This window comes from Phoenix dactylifera, chromosome 8 (assembly GCF_009389715.1).
Source record: "Phoenix dactylifera cultivar Barhee BC4 chromosome 8, palm_55x_up_171113_PBpolish2nd_filt_p, whole genome shotgun sequence".
NCBI lineage: Eukaryota > Viridiplantae > Streptophyta > Magnoliopsida > Arecales > Arecaceae > Phoenix > Phoenix dactylifera.
The window spans coordinates 30,765,343-30,786,326 of record NC_052399.1 but is presented as its reverse complement, the minus strand read 5'-3'; the positions used below and the strand labels follow the sequence as shown (position 1 = coordinate 30,786,326).

Sequence of the window (20,984 nt, the reverse complement as noted above, 5' to 3'; positions counted from 1 at the left end):
ATGTAATTTAAAATTTCTGGATGAGGCTAGTAAGTTCCTCTTACCAAAATGCTATCACTTGTCATCGTAGTTTCTCTTATGTAACATGTGGAAGTGTTTGATTTTCATCACCCTGTGAAAAAACACATGTTCATTGTTCTTTTTTTTAAAAAAAAAAGAGAAAGAAACTAGCATTACTGTAGTCTAGTTTACATGGGAAAAAAAGAAAAAAAAGAAAAAAAAAATGATCAAGAATTAAACAATAGCTAGGAAGGAAGAAACCCTTCTTGATCACGTTTGCATCATCTTGAATAAGCTGTATTGTTCCTCAAAAGAATGGAGCAGAGTTTCCACACATATATTTTTACATGCTTCGATTACAGGCATGTATCCACGAGCAACGATGGAGCAAATATTCCAGTACAAGAATAAAATCATCTTTTAAGAAAATTTTTATCATCTTGCGTCTGATACTTTTCTCGATCACAGGGCAAAAGAATATCACAAAACTCGTACAACACTTGGGAACCAGTTTTTTCTTTGCAAATTTGTCAAAAAAAAATCATGAAGCTAGAAGAAAAAAATCATCTTCAAGATGCGGTACGGTTGCTCGACACATGGGGCATGAATTGCTGCGCTGCAGCCAAGGCGAGATGCAGTTCAAGTGGAAGGCATGGTCGCACGGCAGTTGGATGGTCCGGATCCACTCCTCCTTGATCTCCTCGAGGCACACCGCGCAGGTCCCGATCGTCGATGATTCGGCATTCATGACGCGGCTCAAGTCCCGGAGAGGACGATCCAGGATGTCGTCCACCTCTAGGTGGCTCCGCAGCAAGTGGAGGTACTCGACGTCGGCGACCACTCTGATGGGCCCTTGCTCGCCGGCGCTCCCCGCTCTGGCCACCGTGGCCCGAGCGAAGCTGCCCACGGCCTCGCCGAGCATCAGGCCTAGTGTACAGCCGGGGGCCATTGCGGACGAGAACAACGGGGCGACGGTCTCGAGGGCCGCCTCCGGCGACGAGAAGTGCTGCGCCGGGTCGCCATGGATGGGGAGCTGATATCGACCCGCCGGCGCCTCGGCGGGCTCCAACAGATACGATCTTCCTTGCTCGGGCGAGGGCACCGTGAATCTCACTCGGAATCTCGGACGAACCTCCACTACCATGCGAACATCGTCGTCCTCGCTGTTGCTGCTGCAATGAGATGACTCCGACTGAAGGTGAAGCGTGAACTGCGACCGGCCGTCTACCCGCCGGAAGCGATGCAGCCAATTCGAAGTAGCAGGTGCAAGACCGTGTGGGCAGCAGGCCATCGCCGTCGCCGTCGCCGTCGCCGTCGCCATCCAACAAGAGAACAATATATCCCAGTCGCATAGGTTGAGAGGGGTATCTGATCATGGCATGAATTGGCATCATATATATAGGACATACAAATACCTATCCGTCTTCGGACTTATATTACTTTCCTCTTCCTAATAGGAATCGGTTTTCCATATATAAGATGATGGATATTGATGACTTGTCCCTCAGCAAAGTCTCTGATTAGAATCCACGGCATTCAAGTGCACCCACTGTGATGTAGCCACGTGGGAGTTTTTGATTTCTTTTTTTTTATTACCAGGTGATAAAACACTTTCAAGCATGTTCGCAAAGGATATATACAAGTTACTGATTAATTTTAGGATTGCTTGCCATAACTATGGGATCGATTCTAAAGTCGCTATAATGCAGCCACAGTACCGAGATTGGAATCATTAATTATGAAAAGGAAAAATAGTCCTGCTGCATAAGTCCTACCCCAATTACAAAATGAGAGAACGCATGCAAGAGGTAAAAAGTAAATTGTAGTATAGAATTGTTTGCTTATAATTTTTTTTGAAAGTACAAATTGAGGAGATATTGCAGGATAATTTAGAGTTTAATTTCTACTTTTTATTTAATTTTTTTTGAAAAAATGAACTAATTCGAACAACATATATGGTGAAACTTTTTTGTTTCTTATATTTTTTAGCAAAAAATATTGTTTTCAAGGAAAAAACATAAAAAATAGCAAAAAAATTAGGCAAATATTATCTTCGATATTGATTTCTATTCGGCATTTCACTTGTGTCCATCTAAAGTTATGTTGTGTGCTCTGAACTCAAGAAGGAAGAGATAGATCCCCACCCTTCCTACATAAAATTTGGAGCGAGCAAATTTCCATCTTATTACTATATTCTCATGCCTTCCTTTTGTTTTCAAGGAGCTGAAATAAAATCCTAGCAACTAGCATCATGATTATTTAAGAAAATATATTTCACCATTACATCGCTTGTATCGGATAGGAATTTCATCCCTTATTAATGGAGGGAGGGGTAGATGATTAAACTTTAAAACAGTCCTACATTATCTACAATAAATCAAAGTAAACCAGCATTTTCATGTGTCTTTTACATGAGGTAACAAAATTATTTGAAAAGGCACTATATGACGTCTTAGCTATGAAGAATTATCATATCTCATCTAGGCCGAACATGCATCGATAAATGTAATGTTATGTGTAATTGTTAGGATAGCACCTACTATTTCACAACTACTAATAGAAAGAGTGAGGGTGAAATCTGATCAAGCAAGAGAGCAGCCATTTAAAGGTGGATAAAAAAAGCCAAAGGAAGGTGAAACAAAGGAAGGTACTGCGAGCAGTCGAGGATGCTAACACCCTTGGTCAAGTCTTCCCCGTTGGAGATGCTGGGGAAGATGAAGGCTCACCGGAGGAGATGAAGGCTCGTCGAGGTTGGATGAAGCCTTGCTAAGAGTAGCAATCCCTGCAGCATAATGATGCTCTAATCCAAGGTAAATGCAAATGAAGAGAGATAAGGAAAACTCCTTTTATAGGCATATGGATGGCCTAGATTAAAGTGATAGTACAACTACCCTAATCATCATTTCAAATATTTTTGAAAGTCCCATCACGCCCAAAAAAATTGTACAAAAATAATGGCTCTTCAAGAAGATCAAACGACGCATTAAATACCACTTCCAAAACCTTCTACGTGATTCTAGAGATATCAAGTATGATCTCGGTCAGTTCGATAGAACAACTCCCTTTGCGTGAAGTGAAAAATGACCTTAGGCTTGGAAGTGGGGTCCAAATGATGTGGTGAATATTTGCCAACTTGACCTCGGGATGGACTAAAGTTCATGACCTCGATATGGTCCGAAGCACTTCACCCTGGTACTGACCTAAGTGAAGTTCCACCCCAATCAAGCGGAAAGGAAGCGCCACGTGTCCCATTGAAGGCTATTAGAAGGTGATTAATGCTAAATCAATAATGCAACCATGATCTCGATGATAGTTATGCAAGCTTGACTATAATTGCCCGATTAGCATAGTTATCATCGTGTGCATAACGAGGGAAGCCATTATTATGCAACTACTACATGATGATCTATTATCGTGCAGTTATTGCATGATCTGACAATCTTACTGACCCTATTCTTTATATATATGAAGAACTGGAGGATCCTCAGATAAGTCATTCTCTCTCGATTCCATTCTCTCTCTACAAACTTTCTTCCTCTTCCACTGTTTCTCTAGAATTCGACTGACTTGGGCATCGAAGGATCCCCCACCGAAAAATCTCCGCCAAGAGGATTTGTTTCAGCCTACATATCCACCAACTATCAGTACAAAGCATTTCATTTCGAATCATTGCCGACCTCAATCTCACCTCGAGACTCAACTGACCTTAGTTGATCTCGGATTCTAGCGGCAACACATGCATTAACATGAAGGAATGAAATATAATTCAAGATAGACACAGGTAAAGAGAGAATGACACCAACATTAGGCTATCCAAAAAGATATGGATCAAAGGGTGGACAAAGAGTAGCATGTATTTAGGTTCCTTGACCTTCAAGGACCTTCACCACTGTTACACCACCATTCAAAGAAAATAAAAATGGATAGGATTGTAGCATTGGGCTATGATAAAAGCGAGTAGCACTGGGCTATGGTAAGACTGTAGCACTGGGCTATGGTAACGGTGTAACATTAGGTTATAGTAGAAAACTATGTTACACCTACTCTAGAATAAAAGATAGACTTAAGCTAAGATAAAAGATAAATATTCATTGGATTGATTATCAAAAAAGGAGACATCTACAAAGTATGATCTACTGATTTATAGTGATACATAATAACTACCTTTAAACACAACAACTGTCCACTTAAATGGTTGCTTCTTATGTTTGGTCTCTATTCTCGATGGTTCTGGTAACTACTACCAACCATCTTCCTACTGTGCTCATACACATGCATGGTCATTCTATGACCGATAGTCATACCTTATCAGCCTTTAACTTATCCTGATGTAGCTTATGTTGGCCATCTTTCCTCATTCCGTCTTAAGTATAATCCTCTATTTTTTAAGAATCTGGGATTGTCTCGATCTTCTATCGACCATCTTTCATGGCCAAGACTTGATCTTTTGGCCTACTCATCTACATTATGACCGAATTCTACTTGCCCAACGTAGGTCTTCATCCTTAGTCCGATTTTCATGGTTGAACTCTATCTAGGCTCAGCAAGAGTCACACCATTCTCACCTATTTTGATTCAATCAAACTTAATCCATGTGCCTTTTTCTTCTAGCTGCCAGCTAAATTATTGAGATATGGTATAAACAATGCTTCCCACATCTCATTGGCTGAGGATCATGAGGCTAACAAAATATCCATTATTGCCTCTTCGATACTTGCATAATAACAATCTCGCAATTATGATTTTGATCTGTTGATTGAAGGCTGCTCTTTTACTCAACTATCTACCTTTGGTAATCTGCGCGTATCCTTTCCACTAGTATTAGCTACATCTATATATGAGCCCACAACATGCTGCATTCATTTTACATCCACGATCATCAACAATGAATCACGGTGTGTGGAATGCCTTGAAGATTTGGCAGGTCAATGACGGTGAAGGATTCATCAGCCTAAACCAAGAGTGAAGTGAGAACCTTGCATATCGACCCATTCAACCCTATGCTTAGCCTAAACGTAACAAAGTAACGGGGCTCTCTGTGTGCTTATTTTCCATCAACACTTGGCTTATCTTTTAGCAAATACGGCTAATGATTTTCTACCCAGACTGTCTAAAGTTGTCATTGTTAATTAGTTATTGGCCAACCCGAAGAAACTAGATTAAATCCTTTGGAGCAAAGCTAATTGATGTTCGTAGGGCATGAAGCTTGGAAGAAGAATAGGCAAAGTTTGAATACAGAAATAAGAAGAGATCTAGTCTTGGGTGTAGCCTAAAATGCAGTTAAATGCTTACACTTTTCAAGAGGAGTAGGTAAGATCAAAAGACTCATGAGAGGATGTTAGATGAGAATAAGGCAACGCATTTTGTATCAGCCTCTTGGCCAAAATTCAATAGAATACACTCTTGACTATAATATAATACTATAATTTATTCCGTTTTTAGACCGAATTCATTAATTCTCCGATCTTCTAATGGTTATCTAGTGATATTGAGACCCATACCATCCAAAATCTACATAAAGGTCTTTGATCATTTGTAATGCCTGAGGTTGAATTAGCCCCTACATTGTTATATTACCCCCCAACATATGTGTTGTGGTTCAAATCTGGCCCGAGGGTGACCATGCAGGTGAAGCCGAGGGAGCCGCCGGTACTGGAAAGGGGAAGACGGGAGCCGTCTTCTGCACGACAGCTGTGGACCTGCACAAAGCCTTCCGACGATCAAGTTAGAGTGGGGTATCTTTGGTCTAGCCAAGAAAAGGTCTCCTAGAAACTACATGACCGAACTATTTATGGCTTCGGTGGAGTGGCCCGGGTGACGAAGGTATTGTCAGTCTCCATCATGAGGGGGCATGGCTCTAAGCCGGATGGCGCGCAGCTCAGGTTGGCTAGTGACGTGCGGTACAGCCCATTTTTGAGAACAGTAGGGTGTTGACAGTCACAGCAAGGTATGGCTGAAGTAGGCAGGGTGTCGTCTGACTACTGTTGGCTGGTTATAGAGACATGACACATCAGTGTGGTGGAGTACGGCCGCGTAGGTGGGCGTAGGCTCGCACATGGTGCGGTCGTTGATGAGGTCGAGCTCGTTAAGTAGTCGCATCATGTGTTTGACGAGGTCGGCCTGGCGAATACTGGAAGCAGCTCGGTTTCGTGGGTTTTGAGGTGTGCTCGGAGGTGTGCCCCGAGCTCGAGGATCGGAGTATATTGCTGGGGGTTTAGCGTTCCGAACTTGGTCGGGATGGGCCGGCGTTTGTCTAGAGGCACCCCAAACTTGGTCGGCGAACGTCCGGAGTTGGTGCAGCTTCCGGCGAAGTTCCGAGGACGAGCTGGCCCTGGGGCCAATGTAAAGATTCATCTGATTATTGTTGGTGTTAAATGGGCCAAAACTAGGCGGCCTTTTAGTTGTGGGCTGGATGACCCATTTTTTCCTCTATCAATATGGTACACACATCATATAGAAAACTTTTGGAAGCTTCATTTGATAAGCTTGCCCCCAATCTTTGTGATGCTCATGACTAATATTATGAGGCCACTCTATGTTTACCCTTCACTCATGGGCAAACGAACAAGAACTATTGTTGGCATGCTCTCTACCTTGTCATGACCAATAATCTCAAGTTTCAGCTAAGTATTGATGAAAATATCCCTCGATGGTTTGGTCTATCGCAACTTCGCTGGCATAACTTTCATGATAACTCTTAGCAAATTCCAAGGTCTTCATGCTATAGTCTTCAGCTATTACCTCCTGATGAGCTGAAGTCTCTAACTCCAATTCCTCGTGCACTGCGGTACATTCACATGCTAGATGATATTTGCATTCATCCATTGCAAGGATGGTAATGAATGTCTTCACTTAGGACTCACTATACTATATTATGGCCTTACATATCGACTTTCAAATATAGAAATAACTCTTTAAACCGTCATTCCATCAGCGCTAAAAATGTTGCTTCCTCCGATAGTGGCATGATGGCATATATACAGTTGTCTTAATAGAAATAGCATGATAATGACTATGCAGCATTCCACTAGATATAGTATGATAATGGCCACAAAGTTTCCCATCGGGTGTGTCAAAAAATATGTCGACGCCCTTTTTTTCCCACCGGATATGCTAGAAATCTTGTTGCCTCACTTTCCATCCTGTTTCGAGCAAGCCATAGAACTCAGGATCTCTGAAAAGCTTAGTTGGTCGAGGCAGAAGGTGACCTACCAAACTTGCCAAGGCGAGGTTTGGATGCATGCGTGGGCATGCCACCGATATTGGACTAGCTGAAAAGATATGGGTTATAGGGAGGATAGAGAGCACCATGGGTTCATGTGCCTTAACCTTCAAAGACTTTCATCACCATCACACTACTATTCAAAGGAGATAGAAATAAAAAGAGTTATAGCGTTGGGCGATAGTAGGAGTGTAGTCCTGGGCTACAATAAGGGTGTAGCATTGAGCTATGGTAGAAAACTAATTTACGCCAATTTATAGGATAAACTGTATATTAAAGGTAAGATAAAAGATAAAGATATATTGGATTGATTATCGAGAAGGATCCATTTATAAAGTATGATTATTTATACTAATACATAATAACTTTTCCTTAAGCACAATAATTGTCCGTTCTGATAATTACTTCACACATCTAATCTTCTCTCTTGGTAATTCTGCTAATTGCTGCCAATTATCTTTCTACTGCACACGTGCACAAGCAGGTTCATTATTTAATTACTAGCCTGATAGTTAAATGTTATCGACTTTTAACTTATCCTGACGTAGCTTGTGTTAGCTTCTTCCCTCCTTCGAGCTACAATATAATCCTCTATTTTTTGAAATTTGGGATCATCTTGGTCTTCTATCGACCTTCTTTTATGGCCAAGACTTGATTTTTCTATCCGCTCATTTATATTATGGCTAAATTCTATTTGCTTGGCCTGAGTCTTTATCCTTAGTATGATTTTCACGATGGAACTTTTTTCAAGCTTAGCAAGAGTTACATAATTTTTATATACTTTGGTTGAATCAAAATCAAACTTAATCCACATGGCTTGTTTTGATCGGATGGAAAAGCAAAAATTTTGACATCGAGCTCTCCTTCATCCGTAATATATGCCTGATGAATGCCTTCGGCATGGAAATGATGTTATTTTTTTACTATTTCTTAGTTATAGATCAGTGCTTACAAATGAATCCAAATCATCATATTCAATAAACAATTAGCATGGATGATTTCAAACGGCATTTGCTATTTTTGATCGCCAATAAAAAATGCTATATTTTTTTTGTCATGTGTAAATACTTGTAAATAAATAGCTATGTCTTAATTATAGCTTTTATTTTCAGTACAATAAAAATAGATAATCTCATATGGATATTATTATTTGGATAAAAAGTAGTGCAGTCATTGTTTAAGCCTTATCCTAAAAATAAAAACATAAATATGAAATAGAGCTTACAAAAAATTAAAGGATTCCCTTCCATCTCCACATCATCCATCTTAAACATAGGCTATTTTTTTTAATCATCGTATGCACCCTATATTGTGCTAACAATATTTTGTCATATTTTAGAAATAAATAAATATTATCTATTTTTAAGATGGCTATCCATAATGGTACCATTTAGAAGTTGTGAAGGTTCCGAACCCTAACAAAAACATTCCAGCCATATTGAAGATTTAATTTAAACATGACATTTCTGAAGATGGGTAGCGAAAATATCAAGTTGCAATAATTCCCTATGCTCATGGTACCAGGGTTTCCAACCAGCGACGGGTTTCCTTGCGTCTCCCATCTCGGCTCATCCATCGGATCCAAATCCCGTACCCATGCGATCGGCATCCGCACGCAGCTGGCAAATCGTGTCTTCTTGGGTGAAGTGACGTGGCAACAACCAATAAATTATGGCTATTTAGAAAGGCGGTATGATTATTTAGCGGAACAGGCTGTTCTCACGGCGGCAGTTCTTACAGCCACCACAGGTCGACAGCCGTTGCACTGTTACAACGGCCGTTATTTTTAGGCTTCGCTCCCCCCCACCCTACGTATATACCCCGGCGTCGCGACGGGAGGGGCATCGTTTATCTCTTGTTTGAAATAAAAAAATCTCGCCCGACCTTTTTGTCGTCTTGGGAGAGGGGTGGAGAGGGGCGAAGCGAATCGCAGATCGCCGGCGGCCGAATCGGGGTCTCCGAGATCGCCGTTGCTCGATCTCAACGCGGAGGGAGGGGGCCGAGAAGAGGATCATCTCGGATTTACTGGATCCGACTTCCGGCGCTTCGATCTCTCCGGGTCAGTTCAGATCATGGCGGCTCTCGCTTGTTTCGCTAATCGCTCGAGGGTTTTCTCTTCCTGAAGCTGAATTCAGTGGTTGAGCTCCGTAGGTATGGCGGGATCTCTTCCTACTCTTCTTGATCTGCTTCCGCCTCCTGTGTTTCTCGATTTTTTTTGGAGTTCTCCATGCCGATTCGAGAGAGGCGGCGTTTTTAATCAACCGCGAGTGTTTTTTAGTCGGGATCTATCTTTTTTCATGGAGAAATCGATGTAGATCTTTCGAAAATGCTGACCTTTTTTTAACGTTATGCTGGTCCGCTTCACTAGAATTAGCTTCAGATGCCGGATCATCTCGAGTGCGATTTCGATTTGAAAGCATATTGGAGGCGCATTCAGTAACGGAAGTTGGGAACCGGTCTAGTAGAAACAGAAGGAGAATATTAGAAGTAGAATCTTGGTTTCTTGTTAGATTTGTAACATGTTTCCAGCTATCACGTAGTTATTAAGGCTTATGCTTGTGCCAAGGATGTGATTTTTAAAGTGAACGGTTGCAGAGTTCGGTAGCTGGTTGGTTCTAGATTTCCACCGTAGTGCGATGGAGGCTGGCAATGGAGTTGAACTGAAGCTCGAGAATGGGGCTTTGGCAAAAGCTCCAGAGGCCAACGAATTCAGTTCAAATGTAAACGTAAACGAGAAGAATGAAGTTATTGAAAATGGTGCTGATGCTGTACAAGCTAGCGGTGTCCTGGTCGGAGATCCATCTAAAGAAGATGGTCCTAAGTCATCCGGACGAGGGAATGAAGGCTCTGAGGCTATTGTGGCAAACAAAGCCTCGAATCTTTCAAAGGTATAAGACTGCTGTTTCTTTCTTCTTGCCCATCTTGTTTCCAACTCAGTGGGAAATGTAAATCAGGTGACGAAAGATGAATTATTTTGTAGAGAACTGGATCTGATGGAGGCAATCGATTGAAGAGTGTTAAAACACAGAAGGATCGAGGTGGTCAGAATGGTGCCCCTGTAGAATCACGAAACAAAAAACCTAGCCTTTCACAGAGCCTTTCATTCCCTGCCGGAGGTACTCTTGCCAGCAGTCTGAGGAAGAGCACCACTCCTGTGAAGCAGGGGAAAGCAGATGTAAAAGGTTTGGGCTCAAATGGCTCCAAAGTTCGACCCTTAATTACCAATTGTTTGCTTTCATCTTTCTTTCATTTGATACACTCTGGCAGTACACATTCTTCTATGCTTAATTTTGTGGGCTGAAATGCAGGTGAGCTTCCTTCGAAGCAATCTAACTTCGCTGCTGAATGCAGTACTCAGCAGTCATTGGTGAGTCTCTGAATGCAGGCTGACAAACTGCTCTTTGTTAAAGAAAGACTTCAGAATCTGAATAAATGTTGCATTTGGCTCATGGCATCCTCCTGTTTTACTGACCCTTTCCAATCCATCCTTGAAACCAGAAAGTGAAATCTGGCTTGGTGGACGCAACCATCAATGGTACTTCTTCTGAAGCCGTGAAGTAAGTTCTTCTCTATGAAGCAGGCTTTACTAGTGGTTTTCCTTCAGTTGTTTCTCTCCTAATGCGCTATAAAAGTAATGAAGTTTGTAGAGATCATTAAATGTTCGGTAACTTTTTGTATGGGGCCGCGGTGTTCAGCAGATAAATTAGATTTGCATGAGAAACATGGTAATAGTAAATATTTAACAGGTATGATGTCGGTCAAAGTCCAAAGCCTGACATATGCACACAGATATCAAATAGTAAAAGCATAATACCACCAGTGCAGGACATCCATCATGCATTTCAATCTTTATAGTTTGCCATCCCAGTTCCCTTCTATAATTGAATGACTATCCCACTTGACCAAATTGGTTTGACAGATCACATGATGGAAATACAAGGCCCTCGAGACGCTCCTTACCAGCAAAAAATGATGATGATGCCCACTCCACTACCTCGTAACGTTTCATGCTTGCTTGTCCATTCATTTCTCAATTCGGACTTTCTCTATATATGTTCTAGAAATTGGTCTTTAGGCTTCCGATATTTCTTATCCAGAAGTACCACCACTCCTCGTGCAACAGCCCAACGAAAGAGCACTGGTTCTGTTTTTAACTTCAGGTTGGACGAGCGTGCCGAGAAACGCAAGGAGGTCAGTCAATAGATTGAATTCTTGCTTCTTTGTGGTATGTTTTCTCTTAGCAGCCAGAGAAGTGATAGATATTGGTTTCTCAGTTTTTCTTGAAATTAGAGGAGAAGATCCATCAGAAGGAATTGGAAAAGACTAACTTGCAAGCAAAATCTAAGGTAATGTGCTCATATAAACATTGAAGTATTTCTTGTTTGTTCTTGAAAGCTTTTCCGTATATACCTATTAACTAAGTTCTCTAGAAATACTATAATACAGGAAAGCCAGGAGGCTGAGATCAGACAGCTGAGGAAGAGCTTGACTTTTAAAGCCACACCAATGCCAAGCTTTTATCAAGAACCTGGTCCTCCAAAAGCTGAATTAAAGAAGGTAGTTCCATAGTCATTCTTCTTTTCCCTTTTATCTTTCCATTGTGCATGCATGAGTAGGTGCATTTTCACCATCTACAACTTAAATTTGATATGTGGGAACACCAAATGTAGTATAACTGATGCTTAAAAACAACACTAACTGTACTATATTGTTGCATTTCTTTTTATATTAATCACTTTGAAATAAATCTTGGGCTTTCTCATATTTGTGTAGCCAAGCATAATTTGGAGATACCTTCTATTCTTGTTTAAGATTAAGAGTTAGGTGGATACCTTTTCATCTTCTTTAAGATTGACAAAACAAGTCAAGCAGTCCATCTCTGTTGCATCAGATATGTTTTCAACTCTGCATAACATTTGATTTCTGCTTTTTGTTGTCAAGAGAAATATGCATTGCAAAAATAAGTGATATATGGGCATCGCATAGCAATCACACATGATTTCATGGGTTTTTTTGATAGTGTGATATTCTGGGGCAACTGGTAGTGCTGATTGATGTGCTAGTTCTAGTGCTTAAATTCAAACCGATGACTTAGTACTCTTGAACCATGAAGAAATTTTGTAGTTTTAAACAGAATAAAGGATAGGGCTCTTAGTTGGGAGTCAGATTGATTTCTCACTAAAAATAAACTTGAATGTTGATCTAAAAGGTATGCATTCTAGGGCTTCAAAACATATTGAAGTAAAAAATATAGCATTAGTAAATGATTTGGTGAGTTTCTTAACCAGGGTTACCTAAATTGCTAGTTGCATAATTGTTTTGCAAGAAGATGTTTCAAATGGATTTGCAATACAATTTGATCTAATACGAAAGATGGAAAAATAAAGAAAACATTTAACTTTCTTTCAATGGATAAAGTTTGAGGTGTGCTTTGTTATGGAGAGTTTGTGATGCTTACATTATGGAACTAAATTGTTTAAAAGCTGCCGAGAACGGGATTCTAAAATAGTAGGAGATTTTCTGTGGGTGGGAGATAAGTAGGAGGCCCGACGAGGGATAATGTGTGAAAGTGGGAGAATATCCTTTGTAAAAGCTCTCAGATGGTAAGTAATTTGGAAACAAAACATGTTAGTCCTATATAAATCTCAACGGCTGTATAAACCTCAATTTTTCACATGTATTATTTATCACTTTTTACTGATCAAAGGGTTTAGTTTTTTCTCACTCAAATTTTGTAATGATGTTGGATTCCAACAGCCAAAAATCCTAATCAAAATTAGAATACATTTGTTTTACTTTTACAAAATTTATTGTCTAATCCTACATCTATCATATTGGGCTCATTAGTTGGCAGTGAATTTTGAATTACAAACCTGAGTCTGTACCAAGTGAATAAACAAATTAGGAAACTTAATTCTGGATAGATATCCTAATGCAGACTGACAACTCTCATTCATATGTTATAACTAGTGAGTGTCTTTGAGAAGTTCAAGTCATGATGTCAAAATTTTTAGAGTTAAATGAAACAGTAGATAGGACTTTTTGGCAGAAGTTGAACTGATATTTGATTAATGTTTATATAAATATTAATTGAAAGATATGCATTCTATGGCTGCAAACATGTTGGCGTCCAAAAACATGTGGCATAATGCATATGCTTAAGCTTCTTCATCTCCAATTTAGGCCTTGTATATCTTGGTTTAATATGGTGTAACATATACACTCTGAAGTGAATCATTTGACCAAATTTAGTGTTTGGAGTTGGTCAACATGAGCATTCATTAACTTCCTAAATTTAACAGTTGGAGGGGTACTTTATATTTGGCCACCATTGAAATTTTAAGTTTTTTTAAGTTTGGACATGTTATCAAGGGGACGCAGTTACTTGGACAAAACATACAGGCAAATAGTAATCTCACATGAGTATCATTTTATATATTTTGGGTTACACCTTGCCCTTTATATTTCACCTAGCCCCTTCAACTCCATATTAACGCATTCAGCACTACGCATTTTAGACTTATTTTGATCAGAAAACCTGTTGAACTTGGTGTCGGAAAATATGTTCTATTGTTCTCTAAAGTTTCCAAGGTTTGTTCCGCTGTCCGCTCTGATTGCAGTGTTTGATGTGTAACGCGATTTTTCGTCCCTATGATTTGCAAGACTTGATGCCCAGAAGTCTTTTCGTATAATGATCAGCCAGTTTGATCGTTTGTATCAGCACTAGGTAGTACCATCAGCAATACAGTTGGTCAATTACGTGGTTCAATAGACATGTTGAAATATCTAATTTTGTTCTCTTGTTGTCCCAATTTAATTTTATGAGTAGTGCAGCCACTCTCCCCCAACTCCCTTCCTCTGTCTTCAGCTTGTATATTAGCTTCTGAAAGTCTTTCGCCATTAAATGCTCCTACCGTTATCATTACTCTTCAGCCATCATCCCTAACCTTCATGTCCATGTTGTCCACACTTTCATGATCACTCTCCTATCGTCTTTCATATAAGTACCCCCTTCAACAGCCAACCGCTGTTTCTTGTTGTTGCTATCCTCTTTCTGTAAGCAATGATGATGATGATGATTGTGGGTGAGATGTAACATCCTAATTGCGATTAGTTTGGAAGCGCCATTGCAAATGAAGAAAGTCCTAGAGGCATCTTGCTTAACAAATACAAATGCATCATAATCACCCTTAAGGTTGTTTCACCCAGGGTAGCCTTGGCCAAAAATTTGGCACCAATTCATAATTGGATGATGTCAGGTTGAGAGCTGCTTCACAAAGGCTTTCCAAATTCCGGTAGCATATATCTCGATCCATAATATAGACTCCATATAGTTGTTAAGATTTGCTGTTTATAGTTGTATTTTGAAAATGATGGTACGTGAGAGTGCTGCATGCTTTTGATAATGTCCTTACATATAACAACTCCAAAGCCATATTGAACTTCTAATTTGAAATCATTGAATTGAGAACCTTTCAACTTTAGTAGGATGAGGTTTGTAGAATATTTATTCTCTCTTCAGATAGCTGGTCAATGAAATCCATAAATGGCATGGCTGATAAAGTCATGTAACATGAGTATTGGCGTGAAAATTGAAACCAAATATTCATAATCATCACAAACATTGTTTCTCCTCTGAATTTACACTTCGTCATGTTTTTCAATGATTTGGGTTTTTGTTGCCATTTGCTGGTACCAAAAGCAATAACCTGCTGTCAGGGCATGTGCAGTTCTTGCATCTGTGGTATTCCATATCAAAGCAAAAAAAAAGTTGTTTTGAATAAAAATATAAACAAGATATTAGTAGTTGTTGTGCTAATGTGTAGGGTGTTGATTGCTGCAGCACTTGAAATTTGATATTGTCACAGCAACCCTGATGTGTTTAGCAGCTTTTATTACTACTAATGGAGTACGCCAATAACCCTGAAGAGGCTTACAACCAAGTTTTCAGCCCGTGAAAAAAAAAAACTAGAATTTTCTTGATTGCTTAGCACTTCTCGACCCTTCATCTAGCATATTTCAAATTTTTTCTTTAAAATCATGCTATAGGTTGTTCCTCATCTCTCTTATTAATTATTGCACAAGTAGTAGGTGCTCTTAGAAGCTTTGTGTTCATAATGATTACATGAACATGTATTGCTTGTTGCCGTGTGCTTATATTTTGACATTGTGCGCATCCATGTTTAGATAAAGCTGCATGTATGTTGCAAGAACATGATTGTTTTATACTGCTACTAATTGTTTGATCGCATAACAGATCCCACCGACACGTCCTAGATCGCCAAAGCTGGGACGGAACAAGCCATCTGTTGCTGCCACAGACAACCCTTCTGAAGGTTCAAGTGTCAGCCCACACCCTGCTTCTGACACAAGCAAGTCAAAGGAAGGTGCAGCAAACAATAAAGGAGCGTCCACAGCCTTGAAGAAACCGACTCAGAAATCACTTTCGAGGATGCCATCTCAGAAATCAACAGCTGCAAAGCCTGAGACCAAGCCCCTTGGCACAAAGCCAAAAGTCTCAAACCAAAAGCCCAAAATTGAGAAACCAAAGGTCGAAGAGAATGATGACAAATCAATGGAAGTCCCTCATCCAGAAGCAGGCGTAGCAGTTGAGTCTGTGTTTCTGGAGAACATGAGTGAAGAAGCTAAAGCTATTCCAGAGGAAACAACTGGAGAAGCTAAAGCCATTCCGCAGAACACAACTGAGGAAGCTCAAGCTATCCTTAACTTTTCTAATCCTGGAATTGCTACCAATGAAGTTTCAGTTCAGGGTTGACGAATTGAGCCTCCTGTCCTATATATTTGTTTGTGCACATTTGTGAATAGTGAGGTTTGTGCTTCCTGGAAAGTATGATGCTGTTTTCATGTTTATGCATTTAATTGTTTCCTGAGCGGATATTGTTTTGATGGACATAAGTCGGTGTAATGTATATTATTTGATTATTTTTGTGTTTTGAGTCATGTATATTAGCCTCCTATGTGTTGATGGAAGCTGATAATGATTTTGGATTGGATGTGAGTGAGTTGATTATATTGCCTAGAAGCCAGGCTTTTCTGTCTATGCTGATTACTATAGCTCAAATCAGATTGGAGCTGGTAGAGCACTTCTTGCTGGAAACTTTCCTGGTACAAGCTGCCTTGCCCCTTTCGCAGTCTCACTTGAAGTGACTGGTAGTCTGGCCAATCTGGCCATCATTTTCTACTTCAAATTAATGCTGTATATGCAGGCTGAACCTGCTTCATCCTTTTTTTTTCGTGACGTGCACCGTCGGATTGTCCTGCAGCTGTCATAAGATCTGTGCAAACAGATGAAAGAGCGAGTTTGGAGTGCTTTGAGATCTGTACGAGGCATGATCCAGCAGTTGATGCTGTGAAGGGAGATCAATCATTCTTTTGCAGAAAAGATACAACCAGAAACCTGCTTTGGGGAGGTTGTGTTTCTGCCATTTATAAAGATTATGCCATTAAAATAGCTGCCATGTAATGAATGTGACTGCTACGATGCATTCATACATACACATATAGATACATCATATATGCATACGTATATACACTTGTACATGTAGGTGTTTCAGTGATATGATTTATAGGGTTTTTTTTTTTTATGCATCCATATTCCAATTTAACAGCTTGTATCTGGGTCTTCTTATTCATTTTCTTTAAAGATATCTTTATCATGGACTTTATGGCTATTCCCATAATCTGCTACAATACATGGTTACCGTTGTCATACAAGGGGAATGGGGTTATGAAAATCCTTTTTAATTCAGTATCATTTTAATTTTTTTGCCGATTCCATGCAATCCAGAAGTTATTAATGCATATGACAATTTTAATTGTTCACCAAAAATCAACAGCTTTGACAGAAAATAATTTCCTTTTGTTCTCGTCGTTGAGTATTTCTTCTATATTTTATCCTGTAATTATTCTTTACCATGGAAAACATGTCCACCTACCATGTTCTGAAAGACCAAAATAATGGAAATATCCTGAGCATTTGAAGCGTTTACTTAGAAGGCTAATTGGTCTCAAAAGCAACGGCAACAATAATAAATGTTTCAAGGTATACCATGATTCAATGAGGTTGTGTTGCCAAAAAAAATTATTCATTTATTTTTCATGTGTGAAGAGTATATATTGAAAAGGCTAGGTTAATCTAAATCATCCATTTTACCCAAAAAAAGAAAATGCTAGGTCAGTATAATCCAAATCGATGGGGTAACGAGACCAGGAAGCCACCCACCCATCCCTTTAGAATATATATCTATTAGAGTTGAAACCACAGAGTTCAATAGAGATCTACAAAGATGATACATGCATGATGCGTGGGGAGATAATGAAAATCGAAATATAATTCAATGATAATAAAAGAATAAAAAATATATTAGAAATAAAATAAATTTAATAATTCTTGACAATTTTACTATCAACATCTCAATATTCAAAAGATCATTAATAATAGAAAGAGAAATTGTTAAATATAATACATGAACATTTGTAGTAGGATAGAAAAAATATATGCTTATATTGAGACATGAGACATCCGTTCCTTTTAGATTTGATGCAGAAGATCCTGATACCTTCTCTTTTGAACTTATGCAGTTGTCTTCATTTTGATTAGAGGGTTCATCTAGCAATTGTTTTAATGCACGAAAAAATAGAGAAAAAAATTAGTAATATGTAAAGGATTTAAATAAATAAGTAGAAAAATAGTTTTGTTAGATTGACTATATTGGATAGTAAGCTGTAGAAGAGAATGACTTTCTTCAATAGGATCTGTTTGAAATATGCTGTATATAGCCCAATTAGACCTTGTAGATGAGTTGTTGTTGTTTGTTATTAAAACAAAAATGTAGCATTTATATAGTATTTTTTCAACAAATTCTTCTAGCTTTATTGGTCCATCCACATATAATATAGGCAGAAATATTATTTTAATATAATTGTTACCACAAACATTACCTATTTATAAAATTTCATGGTTGAAATATCTCTAAGTATAGATTGTAGCATTTGTTTATAGATTTTCCCATCAAAACTTCCGTATTTCTATCAAAAATGGTTAAAGGAATTCCTCCAGTATGATCATGTATTTTAATATGTATCAAATATTTATAATCGAAAAATAAAATGTTTAGTACATACTTTTTTATATTTAGTAGAAAGTAGATTTTTTATCTTAATGATGTTGATCGGATTTTCCTTTTGACAAAAGTAGCACCTCGGAGCGCCTGCAATGTTGCGTACCTTCGTATTGCAAATTGTGCAGGAGTTGTACCATAAATCTCTATCTAGATCAATGTGAATGATAGTCACTAAAATTCAATAGTACAATCCCTATAAATATAAGCAAGCATTAATAATAAATTATTAGTAAAATATTAATCCATATAACCGACATGTACTATCGATGTTACAAATTATGTCAAAGAATCTAAATATTGAATCATCATTCTCATAGATTTATGGTAGCAATGCTTTTCCAATTTGACAGCACAAAAAGAACATTAGATCACTCTTTGAACTATTGCTACTCCTTTCTTCAATTCACATTAAAGCACTACAATAACGACAAACAAAATTTGGCTCTCCAAAACCTCATATCTCGGTAAAAACTCATTTTCTAACTATTTGAAAGCGGTCATCATTATTTCAAGGCACTCTTAATCCAATATAGATATCTGAATTATCTGATAAAGCAAAAGAAAATTAGATTTAGTTTTTGATTACATAAGACTATTATATTATGTAAGATATTGTAGTTGATTTTGTTACCTTGATTAATATCTCCTTCCTATTATAAGTTTGATGATCCACCAAATTCTCCCATAATTCTTGGAAATGAATACAGGCTACATTTACCTACTTTATCTCATTCATGAAAATTAATATTTATGTTATTAATACAATACTCATCATCATTAATATCAGATATATTCGAATTAACCTCAAGATAGATAATAGGAGACATGTTAACTAGGGGTGGCAATCGGGTCGGGTCAGGCATAAACAGGTCGGGTCAAATACAGGTCGGGTCAGAAAACTATAAATCTGAATCCGACCTGTTTATTAAACGGGTCAGGAATTACAAACCTGAACCTGACCTGTTTATTAAACAGGTAACCCGACCCGACCCATTTAACCTGTTTAATAAATAGGTAATCTGTTTACCCAACCCGACCCGACCTGTTTAACCTGTTTGCCCAACCTGACCCGTTTAACCTGTTTAGACCTGTTTAATCTGTCCAACCCGACCTGTTTAACCTGCCCAACCCGACCTGTTTAGACCCGTTTAACCTGTTTAGACCTGTCTAACCTGTTTAACCCGTTTAACCCGTTTAACCTGTTTAACCTGTTTAGACCTGTTTAACCTGCCCAACAGTTAAACGGGTTAAACGGTTTAAACGGGTCAGACATCTAAAACCCGTATCCGACCCAATTAATAAACAGGTTAAACGGGTCGACCTGTTTACGACCCGAACCTGTTTAGGCCAAACCCAAACCTGTTTATGGCGGGTCGAACACGGGTCGGGTTGGCGGGTCGGGTCATATTTTGCCACCCCTAATGTTAACTTCTACCCATCATACTTTTTCTTTTCCTTTTGATCTCCTCTACTCATCATATGAATCATCAATAACCAGATACAACTCTTAATACCCCTTCTTCACAACGGATGCCACTAAAATTACTTTTACAAATATTTTCTTCATTTCTATTAACAATTTTCTCTTTTCATCCACACTTTTTAGAACATGATATTATAAAATTTGACCTCCATCAGCGTCATTAGTTTCATTATAGATACCAATCCTTTTCATTTTCAAGACATAATATTGCCATACATGTGTTATCCCTTGTAATTGTTTAATACTATTTGTTGAATCATTATTTTTTTATTAATCAACATATTTAGCCTTATTCTTTTGTCTTGTTATGTAATAAGTGACATAGTTTGTTTCTTATTTATAGCTTGAGAACTCATATTTGTAAGTCTAATTAGCTTGAAATAATTAATAATTCATGAACATCAATTTGTATGATATTTGCTACATAAATAGCTTGATGGTCCTACATGGTTTAGGACCATTTGCTCTATATCTTTGGAAATTTTGTCATATATAATTGGTTGATGAGGATTTTTTATTTTTTCACTGTGGCATTCAAAGGTCAATGCGACCACAAATTAGTTAAATTGTATATCAAATAATATTCATCTAACAACATACCACTATCTTTAAATGTTATTTTAACATTAACATTAGATGTTAATGATATTTTGACATTGAATTGAATATGGAGCAGCTAATAGTTTATTAAAGTTGGATCTCTATTTAAATATTAAATGAGGTAAATTTTAACACATGAGTTGAATAAATCATCAAAAAATTAAAGCATACCTTTAATAATTCGAGTATGATATGATATGTGAATAAACTTATGCCGCATGACAACTATATTATCTCACATACTAAAACGTTAAAAATTAAACATGAAATAATCGTAAATTCTATAGCATGGCAACTACAAATATAAAACTAAGGTTTATATCTATGAACAAAAAATTTTATTTATTTATTTATTAAAAAAACTATTACTATAATTTATAATTAAATATTTGGAATACTATTAAATATTAAATAATAATATTAAATTTTAAATATAATTAGTACATATTAATTTTATCTTAAATTTTTTTATTAAAGAAGTATTTAAAATAATAAAAATATTTATTTAACTTCTATATTAAATGTTAATATAAGA

At 38.0% G+C, this 20,984-nt stretch overlaps 1 protein-coding gene across 1 annotated transcript; it reads left to right on the top strand.

Annotated features, from left to right (window-relative positions):
* The first annotated feature begins 8,943 nt into the window (after positions 1 to 8,943).
* Positions 8,944 to 16,236, top strand: LOC103707486 (protein WVD2-like 4). Its single transcript, XM_008791997.4, has 10 exons — positions 8,944 to 9,373; positions 9,818 to 10,110; positions 10,203 to 10,404; positions 10,531 to 10,589; positions 10,721 to 10,779; positions 11,142 to 11,219; positions 11,320 to 11,413; positions 11,497 to 11,568; positions 11,669 to 11,779; positions 15,480 to 16,236. Exons 2-10 carry the CDS (start codon positions 9,859 to 9,861, stop codon positions 15,996 to 15,998), a joined length of 1,446 nt encoding a protein of 481 aa, XP_008790219.1. The 5' UTR covers positions 8,944 to 9,373; positions 9,818 to 9,858; the 3' UTR covers positions 15,999 to 16,236.
* The last annotated feature ends 4,748 nt before the right edge of the window (positions 16,237 to 20,984 follow it).